This window comes from Engraulis encrasicolus, chromosome 8 (genome assembly GCF_034702125.1).
Source record: "Engraulis encrasicolus isolate BLACKSEA-1 chromosome 8, IST_EnEncr_1.0, whole genome shotgun sequence".
Lineage (NCBI taxonomy): Eukaryota > Metazoa > Chordata > Actinopteri > Clupeiformes > Engraulidae > Engraulis > Engraulis encrasicolus.
In genome coordinates, this window is record NC_085864.1 from 24809887 (window position 1) to 24826292 (window position 16406).

The 16406-nt window shown below is 42.9% G+C and overlaps 1 protein-coding gene across 1 annotated transcript in view; it reads left to right on the top strand.

Moving 5' to 3' along the window:
• The first annotated feature begins 89 nt into the window (after nt 1–89).
• LOC134454334 (neprilysin-like) overlaps nt 90–16406 on the top strand; it is a 38110-nt gene continuing 21793 nt past the window's right edge. Inside the window, exons 1-4 of the mRNA XM_063205290.1 lie at nt 90–412; nt 3912–4088; nt 7997–8032; nt 9442–9603. Of these exons, the coding sequence (XP_063061360.1) occupies nt 370–412; nt 3912–4088; nt 7997–8032; nt 9442–9603 (418 nt within the window). The 5' untranslated portion in view covers nt 90–369. The remainder of the gene's footprint in view (nt 413–3911; nt 4089–7996; nt 8033–9441; nt 9604–16406) is intronic.

Here is a 16406-nt window from a genome sequence, read left to right on the forward strand (position 1 = left end):
TTGAAGCAGCTCTACTCCGTTGACAGGATTACTTCCAAATACCGCCTTTCGGGGGAGGCGGCGACAGCCACCGGGAGAACTTAAATACTTCCCTACGAAGGCACCTCTCCACTTATCCTTCGACGTAGTTATGCTCTGTTTACAGTATTTAAGCGGCGACACTGTGCTTAGATGTTAGGGATGTTGTCTCGCTGTTAACAGGTAGGAGAATAACCTTCCCTCGCCGCGCGCCGAGCAGAACGCAGTGTATTCCTTTTAACCACGGGGACCCAGACTGTTCTGTTCGCGTTATCAATTCACTTTTGTTACATGCCAAGTCTTACGAAGCCTCCCGTTTTATCGATTTAATGGACGTTTGACTGTTTTGTGATGCCCATTTACATCATCGACAGAAAATTTCCAGAAACACCTGGTAAGTCTGCGTATCAGTGCATCATTCGCAGTGTAATTAATGACAGCGTTGCATACCCGTTGCAGGTGTAGCAGATGTGTTCCGTGTTGACAATTGCCCAGAACACTGTAATTACAGCGCTGGGTTGTAGGCTATATAAGCTACGCACGTCTAGGACTGGCTGTGTGTCTCACACAAAATATGCCGTGAGAAACCCTAACTGTTGTTTACACGCATTTTTGGTTTAAAATATCACCGTCATGATGTTTGTGTCATGTACATTTGAAGTAGGGTATATTAACTTTTTGGAGACTAAGAGAAAGTAGTCCAGAGGCTGTTGTCTACCTGAATAGCTTTAATATAAACTTTAAGTGTGTATGTTTCAAAATCCCACTGAAAGTAATCAGTAAGATGATTAACCCTTGTCGTTTGACATTAGAACTCGACATAAACTGCAATAGCCAAGGCACTGGTCATTGAAGCCACAAGTGTTTACCTCTGGTTTAGTGCTGAGCTGTAGTGCAATAGCTTGCAATCAGATCAGTATCCTTGTGGGATAATTCGCATTCATCCCATTAACTCTATATGAGTCAAACAGTCCTGTTAATGAGTTAACGAGAGGCCATTGAAAGGTCACCTTGACGAAAGGACTTTCCAACATCATGTGTCATCTATGCTGTGAATTCTTGGAACTGATGAATGAGTTAAGGATTACATGTTGGCTTTGTGATGCTATTGCCTCAATCACACACACACACACACACACACACACACACACACACACACACACACACACACACACACACACACACACACACACACACACACACACACACACACACACACACACACACACTTAAGATACCATGTTACTAACAGCGATGCGATGACAGAAGTTTGACAAAGCGAAAGGTGCGGTGAGGTAGCCATCTTCCAATCTGCAGTTTAAGTGGCATTTGATTTCTCTTGCCAGGACAAGTGAATAGGTACAGAATACCTCAGTGTTTAGTGGGCCTCTGTCCCATGGGGGACTCTCTGTAGGAGTCAGATGTCATTATTTCCTTTTTGATAAATTTCTAATACCACATTTTGTACCCAAATCATACATTGAACATTTTTGTGAGAAACATGGGTGTGCGTGTGCGTGTGTGTGTGTGTGTGTGTGTGTGTGTGTGTGTGTGTGTGTGTGTGTGTGTGCGCGCGCCTGTGTGCGTGTCTGTGTGTGTGTGTGTGTGTGTGTGTGTGTGTGTGTGTGTGTGTGTGTGTGTGTGTGTGTGTGTGTGTGTGTGTGCGCGCGCGTGCCTGTGTGTGTGTGTGTGTGTCTGTGTCTGTGTCTGTGTGTCTGTGTGTTTTGAGATAGTGGAAGAGTATGTGAGAGTGTGTGTGTGTGTCTGGCTTATTGCTCACTCAGTGGGTGATTTCATACTGTGAACAGCTGTCAGTGTTGGACCCTGAATTACAGTTAAGCAGTGTTTTCTGGCTTAGGGGTCTGCAGGGGGTCCTAGACCGCTCACTGGAGAAAATACCATCGGGAGGACTGAGGACATCTCAACTGTGCTAGCATTTCGGACAAACCCTGTCACCTGCATATGTAATAAACAATGTGAAAGATGGGGGAAATATGTGTAACCCGTTCAGACACAGCATTATGCATTTGCTGTTACCAGAGTGGCAATGACCAAGTCGTAGTGCATTACTACAGGCCCTGTGTTATGTCATAATATTGTACTACTATGGTACTTAACAATGACTATTACAGCGTGCCTCTGGAGTTATGCCGTGCATTAAGGGGTTAATATGGTCAAAAATTCTGACCTGTTGTGGTGAGTGACTTTTACGAGGTGTAAATTCAAAGGAACACTTCTGCCAATTTCAATATGCTGTTGTATTGCTCACGCTATCATTGACTTGTCAGTACCCGGTGATTCTGCATTTTTCGACTCAGCCCTTTCCGAGATCTGAGCTATTCTAATGGGGGCAGATTTTGTTTTTAAAAACGTTAAAAACTTTCGTAACATAGGCCTACTCCAAATATTAACCTAAAAGGTATCACTGTTTGCTAGTTGTCTGTTGATGTTGCATAACCTTTTGGATGTTATTGGGAATCAATCAAGATGTTTTTTTGAAATGAAAACACACGTCTGCCCCCCTTACAATGACCAGGATCTCAGAAAAGGCTGAAGAAGAAAAAAATCTCAGGTACTGATAAGTTGGCAGAAGTTATCCTTTAAAGAACATAGCCCCTGTGCAGTTTAACAGCCTCTGTGGACTTGAATTAGAATAGCAGTTGAATTTGCCTTCATTTCCCTCTTAATCCTCTATTATACCAGACACAGCCATACAAAGTCAAGGCGTAGTGCCAGAGTTATCTTTCACAGTGACATTAAGACTTAAAGCATTTGAATAGCAAAGGTGTCTGAAAAGACATTCATTCTTTCAGCCATTGCCTCAGTGTATCTATACATCACGTCAGAGCTGAGATGCTGCGTTATTCCCAAGGGGCCAGAATAAGAAATATATCTTGCATGGTGTGGCATGGGTAATGTGGCACATGCACTAGTCTGGGTAAACTATTGCTCCCTTACAAAATACATTATCATTCAGTTTCCTCACACAGCAGGCGACCTTAGAAAATGCCTTACTCCAAAGATTGTTAAACTTTGTCCTCAGGTAAGGGGTATTTCAGTCTCAGCCAAAAAACTCAGCGAGCAAAGACCTGTCGGCCCACAAAGGCTGTGTCAGCACAAGAAGCCTACCGAGTGTCCAAGTGTGTGTGTGTGTGTGTGTGTGACAGAGAGACAGAGAGAGAGAGAGAGAGAGAGAGAGAGAGAGAGAGAGAGAAGGAAAGAGAGATTACCAGTGACAGAGAGAGAGAGAGAGAGAGAGAGAGAGAGAGAGAGAGAGAGAGAGAGAGAGAGAGAGAGAGAGAGAAGAGAGAGAGAGAAGAGAGAGGCAGAGAGAAGGAAAGAGAGATTACCAGTATGTGTGTGCCACTGCACATCCAAGGATTAATAGCCAGCCAGAGCAGCTTGAAGCAGCAAGAGTTTTCTTTGTTTTTCTCTTAACTGACGGACAGGTTTGAATCAAACTAATGAAGATCAAGCTTCTTATTCATAATGTTTAAACACACACACACACACACACACACACACACACACACACACACACACACACACACACACACACACACACACACACACACACACACACACACACACACACACACACACACACCGAAACTACCTGTACATGCAGTCAATTTACCACTATATCTCCTGGGATTAGAAGTAAAAAATTACAAGATTACAAACATATTAGTTATCGTGTTGCAAATATGTTAGGTATTGTTTATAAGTGAGTTAGTAGGGTGTACATTGTACTGTAGGTGTAGTAGGCTGTTCACTTTTTAACTGCATTGACACAACTCTTGATACTTCATCAAATATTCTCTCTCTCTCTCTCTCTCTCTCTCTCTCTCTCTCTCTCTCTCTCTCTCTCTCTCTCTCCCTCTCTCTCTCAGGTGAATTGGGACAGCAGGCATCACCTGACGGGCAGCTGATGATGGCGGAGAACCCGCCCCCCAAGTCCATGAGAAAGCCGCGCTGGACGTCACTGGAGATAGGCCTCATCACCATTGTGTGCCTGCTCTTCATCATTGTCATTGCCCTCAGCATCCTGTTTGCCACACAAAGCAATGGTGAGTGAAAGCAAATACTTGTACAGCAACAACAGGGACAAACACTCACTCGTAACATGGACAACATCATAATTGTTTGCCGGGGGTTAAATTGGGATTCGCTACATCTGGTCTGGTCGGCGCAAACAAGCTTTTAATTAATTGATGAAAAGCATCAAAACATGTTTGCTACCTTTTAAAAAAATATATTGTTTAGGGACATTTGCCTTTATTTTTGAAAGGATAGTGGAGAGACAGGAAACGAGTGGAGAGAGAGACAGGGAAGGCTTGGCAAATGACCCTGGCCTGAATCGAACCCGGGTCGCGGGCGTAATGACTCAGTGCCCTACCATTAGGCCACGGCAGGGCCATGTTTGCTGCTTCTGATAAACAGTATGTTGGTTTATAATTGACTGTCCTGGCCTATGTTAACCTCCAATTGTCTGTTTATGTCAGTGGACCATGTGCAGCCCACACGTTCATGTTTACTACCAGTACTATACAGTTATTTCCCGTAAAGTGTTGGGATGCCCGCCATGTGTTCGCCATTTCTGAGGAATTTCGTGATGCACCAATGTTGCACAATGTTGGTGGTGCATCATGGCATATGTCATTGCAGTTGGACAATGCTGATGCATCATAACATACATATATCATTGCACGATGTGGTAGGAAGTGGTGACTAAAGATGATTAATTCGGAAAAAGGGGACAGAACACTTTGTAATTTCTCTGGAATCGCCACGTCAGTTGGCATTTCTGTGTGAATCATCTGGTTTTAATCATAATACAGTACATTCTGCCAGTCTGTTTGAATTGGGGTTTTTGTCAAACAACTATTTGTTTCTGTTTCAAAGTGCCCAAAGGGCAGCTGACTACAGTATACACAAGGCTGTTAGAGTGGCCTAATGCTAGAAAATGCCCCCTTTTTGTGATGGTTGAGTTGTTTTCTACTTTTTTGTTACCCTGACCTCTACTTCAGCCCTTCTTCTCCTACATCAGCAGTTTCCACACTGAATTAATATTTGAACAGCTTTACTTGGCAGAATGCAAATAGGCAAAAAAAAATCCTGCGTGATAATTTTCTCTTCAGCAGCTACACGTAGGGCATCAAGGTATCTTGGTTTGATATCTATTTCCCATGGGACACATACCTTCCTCCTCTAAGCTATTGTCAGATGGTGCACACATTTCCTGGCCCAATCACTCTGACTCCCTGATAACTAGTAAAAAAAAGCCAATCTGTTCCAATACAGCAAAAAGCCTAAAAGGGCTTGCCATTAATGCAAAGTTAAAATGACAAATTGAAACACAGTTCCACCTTTGTGTCAGTTTGCGCTAGAGACAGCACTGTCTACATTCAACTCCCTTCTAACTTGGAATTCACCGAATACAAAACTCAAATGTAGATGTTGTGTAAAAATCTCTATCTTTGCAGTTTAAAGCAAATAACATTCCCCACAGGGGCGGAGTGGCCCACCTTTTCCCACCGGGAGAATTTTCCCCTTGGCGGCCCTCTTTAAAAAAACGAAAAACAAAGCGAACATGGTTTCCTAACCAAAAAGACGAAAGCCACGAAATCTGCAGTCGTACTACATGTGGACATTAGTGTTGTCAAAATATCAACCTGAAGTGGAGAATTGTAGCCTACACCTTGATGAAATGCACAGCCAGTGGTGTAGTCTACGTAAAATGCAGGTATACGCACCCATTTCAAAATTTCAGGGATTACAGTATACCCACTTAAAATTGATTGATCCATTATTTACAATAGCACAAATATATACAGTAGACTATACACACATCAAAAAATGCTCAAATATACAGTATACCCACTTCAAAAAGTAGACTACACCACTGGAGCCATCATCACAGTCCAAAGCATTCATAGGCCTAGGTTAGGCTACATCACGCTACTGTTCCATGCAAATGTGCACTCCACTGTCATTTTGACAGTTTGAAATTGAAATATCGTTTAAGGAAGACAGGATGAGCATGGGCACAAAGTTTTGGGTGTGGGGATTTTTAGAAGAGTAGGCTTACAAAATATAGTATAGTAGCCTATAGCTTACAAAAAGTCTGTCTACATTGTGCAATAAACCCACCATGCAGCAAATAAGCCAAACTTAGCTACTTCAAACCACAACCATAAGTCAACAAAATGTATAACCAAACGGTGTAGGCCTACCTTAAAACGCTGTCTTCTCGCAGCAAATGTCTTTGTTTCTTGCAATCACTCTACTTTAATCCACAGCTTATTAGCCTACACACCCAGCACTGGTCACATCAGAATCTTGTGTGGTAATTATTTTGTTCCATTTCTTCAGACATAGGCTACATCCTAAATGTACCACATATAAATATATGTATGATAATAATATTATTTCGACTATAAGGAGATATACTGGTAGGTCTAACAAATCAAAACAAAACCCATTGCTTCTGTTAGGTGCAGTTATCTTGCTTCTGTTAGGTGCAGTTATCTTCCTTACCACTTGGTGGAGTCTGTTCGTAACCCAAGTCAATAACCACAGAGCAAGTGAATCAGGACTGGAAAGACTGTAAACTGTAACAGTCGTGTGGAAATCGGAAAATAAATCATAATTTATTCATATTTCCATCCTTTGGTAACCAATATACCTATCACAGGTTCTTCAAATACTGAAAACGAAACTGTGTTACTAAGATCTTGTAAACTTCCGCGATCTACGGTGTATGAAAATTATCAGTAGAGAAGGGGTGTGGCCAATTTACTGTTTGACACCGTCAGTGAGGTATTGCCGTCTGGTATACGGTATAAATACTGGCTAGTCAGCTAAGTTCTTTCACAGGGAAGTGGAAAGTGGGAAGTCAGTGCTTAAACGTACCATAACTTCAGGGCCGGTTGGGAATGCAATGCGGCCGCATTCTTACATTTCACGGCCGCGGCCCACCGGGACAAGTCCCCGATCTCCCGACGGCCACTCCGCGCCTGATTCCCCAGATAGGCTGGTGAAGGGTGGAACAATGAATTCAATGAAATACCATTCAAAATTGAGCAAATTTTATCCAAGATATTATGTAAACGAGCAAAATGGGAATCACATGACCCAGTAGCATGGTGAACATTTTATGCAGTTGGCAGAACTGTTCTATGCACCTCACCAGAAGCTAGTCAGATAGAAGCTGCTGCTGTTACTACTTCTAGTACTACTACTGCTACTACTACTACTACTACTACTACTACCACTACTACTACTATTAGTAGTACTACTACTACTGCTACTAGGCTACTACTATTGCTACTACTACTACTGCCATAGTAGCTCTGTATTATGCTACCGTGCACCAGTGAAGCCTGCATAACACCAAGCTAGAGAGGCGTAGAGAGGTACTCAAGCTGCCTAGACTCTTGCTTCATGACCTTCTATTTAACCCCTTAGCGCAGAGCCTAGTATGCTATAACCTTACTGTCACCAAAATTGTAATGGCTATGGCTTAATCTGTTACTTAAGGCCCTCGGTAATGCCATAGCTATGTTGTTAAGGTTTAGTTGAGTATTTTCAGCAATGAAAATAGTGAATAGATCCGCTAAGAGGCTACGAGTCACAATCCCAAACTCCTGGAAACACCACAATCCCAAACTCCTGGAAACACAAACACAATCCCAAGCTCCTGTAAGATTAAAATAGGTCTCAACAAAGCATTTGTTGGTTGAGAATGGCCATAGGGGACCCATAACAGTCTTTGACACCCATCACAGGCTGATCTCTTCTGGTATGCTAGAATGTGACCATAATGTTGGTCTTATCTTTAGAGGAAGCTATAACTTCCGAAGCAGTTCAATTAGTACTACGGTGCAAGGCATCTGAGATCCAGGTCCTGGGTACAATCAAGTGCATTATCGTGATTATTATGATCTTATAGAATATTTCTGTGTTTGTCTTTCAGATGATATATGCACCACCGCAGATTGCACCCGCTCTGGTAAGACTTATTTCTCTGTCTTCCCCCGGTTGGTTGTCTTTTGAACCTGCATAAGTCTTTGATGTTGCTATTGATGCAGTGCTCTGTGGCCATATGAAAGGTTATGTGAAGGGGAATGGGCTGGACTGGCCATCTGGAACAGCGGGCATTTCTCGGTGGGCCCCGCACCCTGGATTTAAAAAAAAAAAAACATTTCTGAAAATAGGGGCCCACAAGGGTGCGGGGCCCACCGATGAGTCAGTTCTGCGGAGCTAATTATGGGTTGGGGGGGCCCTTTAATCCAAAAGTGCCCGGGCCCTGTTCCCCCTGCAGTCCAGCCCTGGTGAAGGGAATGGGATGCTGGCCCTCTCCAGTACATCTGCACAGATGGGACTAAACTACAACAGTTTTAATGGCCAGTTGGACTCCTGAAATAGGTTTGTGTGCACAGATGTGGCTGAACCATGTGTGAATAGCCATATTCAACCCTGATATGCTAGCAAAGAACATTTGGACTCTTAAAATAGCCTAACAGTTAAGCTGACGTCTTTACAATGTTCAGTAATCCCTTGGCTATTTCTGGACATGTGCCCGAAATAAGTGAACATCCAGAGCATAGCATCTATAAAATGGGCGAAAAAAAAGTCATAATAATGCATAATTCCATGCATTTTCATCAGTATTCATTATTCATTTATCAAAGAGTAGTTATTGTGAATGAAACTTTGAAACAAGCTTTAACATAGTCATTTTGTGTGTGTGCGTGTGTGCGTGTGCGTGTGTGCGTGTGTGTGTATGCGTGCGTGTGTGTGTGTGTGTGTGTGTTAATGAATAAGAATACTAAGGAGAGAGATTGGCTGTCCATTCCTCCAAACCATCTCTCTGTGGTTTTAGCGCATATGTCTTGCTTTCTGTTACATGATAGTGAAGCACTGCAACCATTCATTTATATTATTTTATGGTTGAAAACCATTGCATGTTGCTTTAAGCCTGAATGTTTTAGTGATATGTTTTTATGACCTTACTGGCCAGTTGTAAATAAATCAGACACACACTCACACATACACACACACCCACACCCACACACGTACGTCACACCATAAAAAAGAAAATGTTGTTATTCTTGTTGTTACATGATATTTGTTGCCCATGTTGTAATGCCCTGGCTGGTGTGTGTGTTCTTCTGAACATGCGTTACGATGTAAAAAAGAAAATGTTGTTATTCTTGTTGTTACATGATATTTGTTGCCCATGTTTTAATGCCCTGACTGGTGTGTGTGTTCTTCTCCACGTACGTTACGACGTAAAAAAGAAAATGGTGTAATTCTTGTTGTTACATGATATTTGTTGCCCTGCTATGTTGTAATGCCCCTGACTGGCCTGGTGTATGTGTTCCTCTCTTCTCTCCTCTGGCATTGACCCCTGTGCAGCTGCTCGGCTCATAGAGAACATGGATGCCAAAGTGGACCCCTGTGAAAACTTTTACGAGTACGCCTGCGGAGGCTGGCTGAAGAAGAACATCATCCCGGAGACCAGCTCCAGATACAGCACCTTTGACATCCTGCGGCACGAGCTGGCGGTGGTGCTGAAAGGTAATGGACGATTCGTGTAAATCAGTGGTTCCCAAACGGGGGGTCACGGAGGTACTGAACAAAGGGTCGCGGACAAAAGGGACATTGCATAAAAATTGGAAATCCACAGGTTAACAGCTAACAGCGAATAGATGTATTTGCTGTCCTGTGGACTTCTAGCAATACGTATTAGCGGACAAACCTTTAATGGAAAATCTAGCAATATTAATCGACCAAAAAATTGCCTAGGGTCGCGAAAACATTCTTACATCCAAAAAGGGGTCCCTGCTGAAAAAGTTTGGGAACCACTTGTGTAAACGATGTTCTCAAGAAGCATGAGGCAGAGAGCAGGTCAGACACGTACTGTAGCTCTGCGCTATCGGCTCTGTTTGTCTGAGTATGCAGCACACAGCATGTGTTATATGGATTCACTTTGTTGGCTAGCTTTGCTGTGGCTGGCGGTGGTGCTGAAAGGTAATGGAGGATTCATGTTAACAATGTTCTCAAGAAGCATGAGGCAGAGAGGAGGTCAGCCATGTAGCTCTGCTCTATCTGAGTATGCCGCACACGATGTGTTACAGTATATAGATTAATAACTGTGTTGACTAGCTATGCTGTGACTGGCGGTGGTGCTGAAAGGTAATGGACGATTCGTGTAAACGAGTGGTTCCCCAACCTTCAGAATATTTTTGCGATCCCCAACCACCATAGTCTTAGCCTAGCAATGGATTTTTAGCAATATTAGCGGACAAACTATTAATGGAAAATCTAGCAATATTAATGGACCAAAACAATTAGTAGTTTGTCCGCTAATATTGCTTGAAATCCACTGGACAACAAATACATCTATTAGCTGTTAGCTGTTTACCTGTGGATTTCCCGTCACTACCTCCACGACCCCCCCTAGGTGTCCCGACCCCCAGTTTGGGAACCACTGGTGTAAACAATGTTCTCAAGAAGCATGAGGCAGAGAGGTCAGACATGTAGCTCTGCTCTATCTGAGTAGGCAGCACACAAGATGTGTTATATAGATTAATAACTAAGTTGGCCAGCTTTGCTGTGACTGGCGGTGGTGCTGAAAGGTAATGGACGATTCGTGTAAAAACGATGTTCTCAAGAAGCATGAGGCAGAGAGCAGGGGCCCATACTAAGAAGCTGGTTCAGGAGTAAACCAGCCTTAAATTAAGAGGTAAATCGTCTAATAGAAGAGCCTGGAGTCCTAATTTTCTTTACTCGAGGCAGAGAATCGTATATGAGAGTGAGATAAAGCAGGTGGGTTCTTTTCCGGTATCCACTTTACGTCGGGTGAATGCCCCTTTAGGAGACCTTCGATAAGGAGACCTTCGGAGTCTTGAGGTAGAGAATAAATGGAGTCCCCTTAGCGCTGTAGATGGCGGTATCGCACGTCTTGTGTAAACACCACGAAAACAGAAGAAGACGGAGGGACAACGCCCCCTTAAGAGACCAAATTTTGAGCACACGCTTTTGCATTGAGTGGGCGTGTTTCGATTCCTCTTATTATATATCCAACCTCTTTGCTCCAGGCTCTTCTATTAGATGATTTACCTCTGAACTTAACCTGGTTTACTCCTTAACCAGCTTCTTAGTATAGGCCCCAGGTCAGACATGTAGCTCTGCTCTATCTGCTCTGTTTGAAAATAGTTTTTTGTTGCTTATCTTAGAGTGGAAATGAATATTACTAAGTCAAAAACAGACCGGACTATGTATTGTTAACTTTGAGTCGCTACACAGATGCACTTTGCACACAGTGAGGGCTCCTGTTTCCGCACACTATTCTAAACGGGCGGATTTTCTATTTGGTCAGCATCTGACTGTAAGCAAAGATGGCCTCCTCCTGAGGTGTGATGTAGAATGTAAAATCTCTTTCCTAAAAAGGAAAATGGATTTCTGGGAAAGGCAGAAGGAGGGCTTGGGATCAGTACAGATGTGCTAATAAGCCTCGGACCCCCTTGCTGCACCTGGACGCTGTTGAGGCATAAGCAAGGAGCTCCTGGGGAGATGGAGGTCAGGAAAGAGTTAGCGCTCGTTAGCCACGGGCCCTGACACTCTGATTTACGCGTATAGGGTCCTGTTGCACCCCAGGGAAGGGGGTCGGTCGGTCGGCGTGGCTTTTGAAAAGGGACGAATTTGCTGTGTGGTGGTGTGGTTTGGCGTGGTGTGAGATTGCCAGTCCTGAGGGCTCTGAGGTGTTGTGTGGGGAGAGAGGGCAGGGGTGCATTTCTCGAAAGCGTAGTTGCTAACTATGGTAGCTACTTTGTTGGTTGCAATACAATTTCCCATTGGCAACTACCAAAGTTGCTAACTGCTAACAACTACGCTTTCCAGAAATGCACCCCAGGGAAGCAGGCAGCACATACCAAGTCTGAGCTACGATGAGCTCATACCAGTGTGGGGTTCGGTGCTGAGGAGGGGCTGTTGTTGGTGGAGGAGGAGGAGGTCATGGTGGTGGTGGTGGAAATATGCTGCAAGGCGTTGAGCTTTCTATCCTCACTGGGTGGACACTGGCGCCAGGGCTATCGCTTGTGGACATGAGAGGAGACATTATAAAAGCCCAGCGGAGTGCAAAGGGCAAGGCACTTCCAACACCATCCTCTCTCTCTCTTCTAATTTGCGATTTCAGCTGTTGTTCAAGAAAGCGAACTCTTTTGTTCTTTCAGGCTTTTGGCATGTGAGTTTTCTTCGCCCGCTCTTCACCTTTTGGCTCTTGCATTTCAAGAGTGCATTCCAATCGAAAGAACAAAAAGTCAATTCACTTGGTTCCTGGCTTTCTCTCTCTCAGTGAAAAGACCCTTGCTATCTATCACACAGTACTTGTTTACCTGCGTGCTGAACTGTAGCGCTCATTTCTCATAGATTTCAAGCCCACTTAATTCACCTCAGTGATAGCTGTTTACAGAGCAGCAAATTAGAAATATGATGAAGTGAACATTATCTTAATAAATGGGAAGTGAGGAGTTTTATTTCTCTCATCAATTTACAAGTTTCAGAATGACTATTAGCCCATTTGGACTCACTGTTAACAAAGTAAAAAACATGGCCTGAAAAGAACTCTGTTGGAGTTCGTCATTCTGTGTGTAAGTCCCCACTGCAAACAGTCTATGTCTTCTTGACCACCGCACCAAAACTAAGAGGACTTGTGTTAAGAGTGCAACTCATTTTTTGCAGTTCTCACTGTTAGGACTGACATAGTCATGTCCCAACATACTGTGTGTCAGACAGATCCTGTTGTTAGTTATGTAGTACTTGCGATGATGGCCAATAAATGGCGTACAAATATTATGTTGACTCTTACAACTGGCATAACATTTTGTAGTCTGTAAAGCAGGTTTTTAAAGAACAACTTTGACCAAAGAATAAAAACCCTTGTTGCCATATCCTCCCTGGGACTGGCACGCTCCACACTGGTTTGCCTGTGGGTTTTAATTGCAGTAAAAAAGGGGTGACGTGAGAGAGGATAGAAGTTCTGATATTTTTGGCACCATATTCTGTTTTGCTAACAAGTTTCCAACCTTTGGATAAGAGGGACTATCTTCAATTGCAGGAATGTTGTGGTTGATCTGAAAGTGTGTGTGAGCATGTGCGTGTGTGTGTGTGTTTTGGTCTCTGTGTGTGTTTGTGAGGGGAGATATTAAATGCATCTCCTCTGGTTTACCTCTGAAACTGAAACTCTTTGCTGATTCAACCACATATCTTGTTTGTTTGTTTGAAGAGAAGGACTAAATACAACATTTCAATTGGATGTTCTGTTCCATGTATTGTACCAGTTGATAGACATACGAAAGATACATTGACATAATGAAACGTTCATGTGACACAGTGTTACACCGAGACCTCATAATAACCCCAGTGGCCCAGATAGTGAAGTACCATTGTATAAAGTAACTCTTTCTTAAAGGAACAGTCCACCATTTTTTTAAATATGTGAAATACATATCGAGTTTTACCTTTCTTCTGTTCCTCAAACCATTCTCTTATTCTGGTAATATTACTCTGTTCTGAACTGAACATTGAACTGAACAGGACTTGTTGGTACAATTCAGTTTTTGGTTCAATGATGTGTGTTCTGGTTCAATGGTGTACCGGTAAGCTAAGAAGTAATATCATCGGATTCAAAGAACATCTGAAAAAAAACAGGAGAAAAGTAAAACTCAATTATTTAATAACTTGAGATGAGGAATAAAATGAGCATATCTAAAAAAAATGGTGGACTGTCCCTTTTAGGAGTATAGCCAGTCTTACCACAGACAGATTCACTGCATACTTAGAAAGTACCAATCACATCATGTTTTTGTAGTTACACTTTTAATTGTTTATTTACACACAGTGGACATCAAAACATCCCTTCCAGTATCCGACCAGGGAAAACAGAACAGACATTATAAAAAAATGATGTCGTAAGACAAGCAATATTTCTTTTATTTCCTCTTAATTTCTTTCCCGTCTCCCTCCCCTTAAGACCCCCATGGGGGACGGCAAAGAGGATGAACACCCTTGCCAGATCAAATAGTAATATTAATGTGGAATGCTCTCAGTAGCAGCTTGCCAAGGGGCTCGATGCGATGCGGTTTGAAAGACTTCTCCATCCATATGCATGGAGAGGAGATAGAGGCAAAAAAAGAAAGAAAGAAAGAAAGAAAGAAAGGCTTTCCTGTCTGGAAACGCAGAGAGGGTCATTTGAGGATACAACATGTGGGCTGCAGGTTTGTGTATCATGTTACTACCCAAGACGTGAAGATACGATGCTGGACCTGAAAGCAAGAGGGTATAAAAGAGGGGCAGGGGAACAGGGGAGAAAAACTGTTGTATTCCCATTTGGGTGAAGGAGGGAGAGAGAGAGGCGGCCTGCTTTCAGTGGCCACTTGAATGAAGCCTTTACATTAAAATAAAAGCTTGCGCTTTCAATTTAGGCCCCTCGTCTCTATTTTCTGCTTAAAATGTGAGAGCTCCATAGTCCTCTCCCCCTCTCTGAAACACATTAACGCAAGTGGAATTTAGACAGAATCAGGAGCTATTGAGACTTCCTGATACAGAGAGAGATAGAGAAGGGTGGTGGGGGGAGGGGGGTGTTGCATGAGGATTAGAAAATGGAGGGCAAGCAGGCGTTATAACGTTGTCGGTTGTTTGCTCACCTGCATCCTGTCCTTGCGGCGATTGTTACTGTGGGGGTGAGATTCTGATGGTGGAGCATATCCAGACTTGACTTTTAGGTTTTCACAGCATAACAAGCTCGACTTTCTCAGGGGGTTGTTTTATGGTCTCAGCTGCCTTCCTTTTCGTCGTCTACATTGTTCAGTGCGAGAGTATCATAAACACAAACGCTTGGATAAGATTTCACACTTTTATTAATCAACCAGTTTGTTTTTTTGGTCTCTATAGTTGTGTCTGATAGAACCCTTTTGTTTTGTAACGGCGAAACCACACATATGCTTATCTTCCAATAACAAATCCCATAGTTGTGGTAAGTGAGATAGCAAAACTTGGCAGCAGGGTTAATGTTGGGATCAGGAAAGAGCCAGGGGCAAAAGAGCTCTGTCAGCTTTCATAAGGTTTCTAACAACAAGATAAAACAGATGTACAGTATGTTGTAAATGGGAAAAAATAGATGCAAGGGACTACTGGCAGAAAGTGTTTGTGCCATGATTAAAGGCACTCTCTATCTTTATTTCTTTCTTTCATTCTTTCATTCTCTCTCTCTCTCTCTCTCTCTCTCTCTCTCTCTCTCTCTCTCTCTCTCTGTCATGCTCGAGGCAGCCGTCTGCATCAGAGGGGTTTGTGAATACAAAGGCAGAGAGCCAAAATGTGAAGGGAATTGATTGAGACACGGTCTATAATCATGGACTGTAATCATGCACAGGCAAAGCCAGCCATTCAATTACACCATCCTAAATGGGGTGCTCATGTTACCTTTCTCTCTATTGCATCTGAAAAAAAGGACCCACAAAGAGGTCTGGGGCTGTTTTGGCACCGCAAACCAACATTAAATTAGTGGTCACCTTTCAGATTTATGCTTCATCCACATTTCATTGATTCACTGAATTACATTCGACAGGAGCTTTTATCCAATTTACAACAGATAAACAGTATTCAAGCTACAGAACCACTACGGGATTAGGTGCAAGCATGTTCTCTTGTTGTGCCCAAATGTGACTCCTACTCACATCAAAGTTGGCAGAAGGGCACTCATGGACACCATTGCTCCACCATGACGATTAGGGATTGATTAACATAAAGATTACCATCTTTTACTTACAGAAAAAATATGAAAACAAAGATGAATATCAGAAACCTCAACAGTCTATGTCAAAGTAGCCCAAGATGAATGGGAATAGGGAATTAGGGGACTCCCTTTAAACCGGATGGTTCATGCTGAGTTGGCCATATGCTTATACACTACACCAGGGCTCTAAATTTACACCAGCCAACCGGCCAAATGCTGGTGAAATTTCAGTTTGGCTGGTAGAAAAGACCAACTTACTAGCCACTTGACCCATAAGTGAGTATGTGTTTGGCCATTAAGATTAACATCTACCAGCCATTTTGGCTGGCGATGAAAGAAGCTTTTAGATAAAATTTAGAGCCTTAACTGCACTACAGCATAATAAGCATTTGGCTCCTGGTTTACTAGTTCCATCATTGGGTCTGGCTCTTACACTAATATTGGTATCATAACAGATTATTTGGTTTTCAGATCCTGGTTTGTACCTGGTACTTACTGTACATATTGTTCTTTTAGTCTTGTGTTCTGTCGAATCGATGTGTGACCCACATAATGCATACTGTCCACCTCTCACAAATCAAGTGAT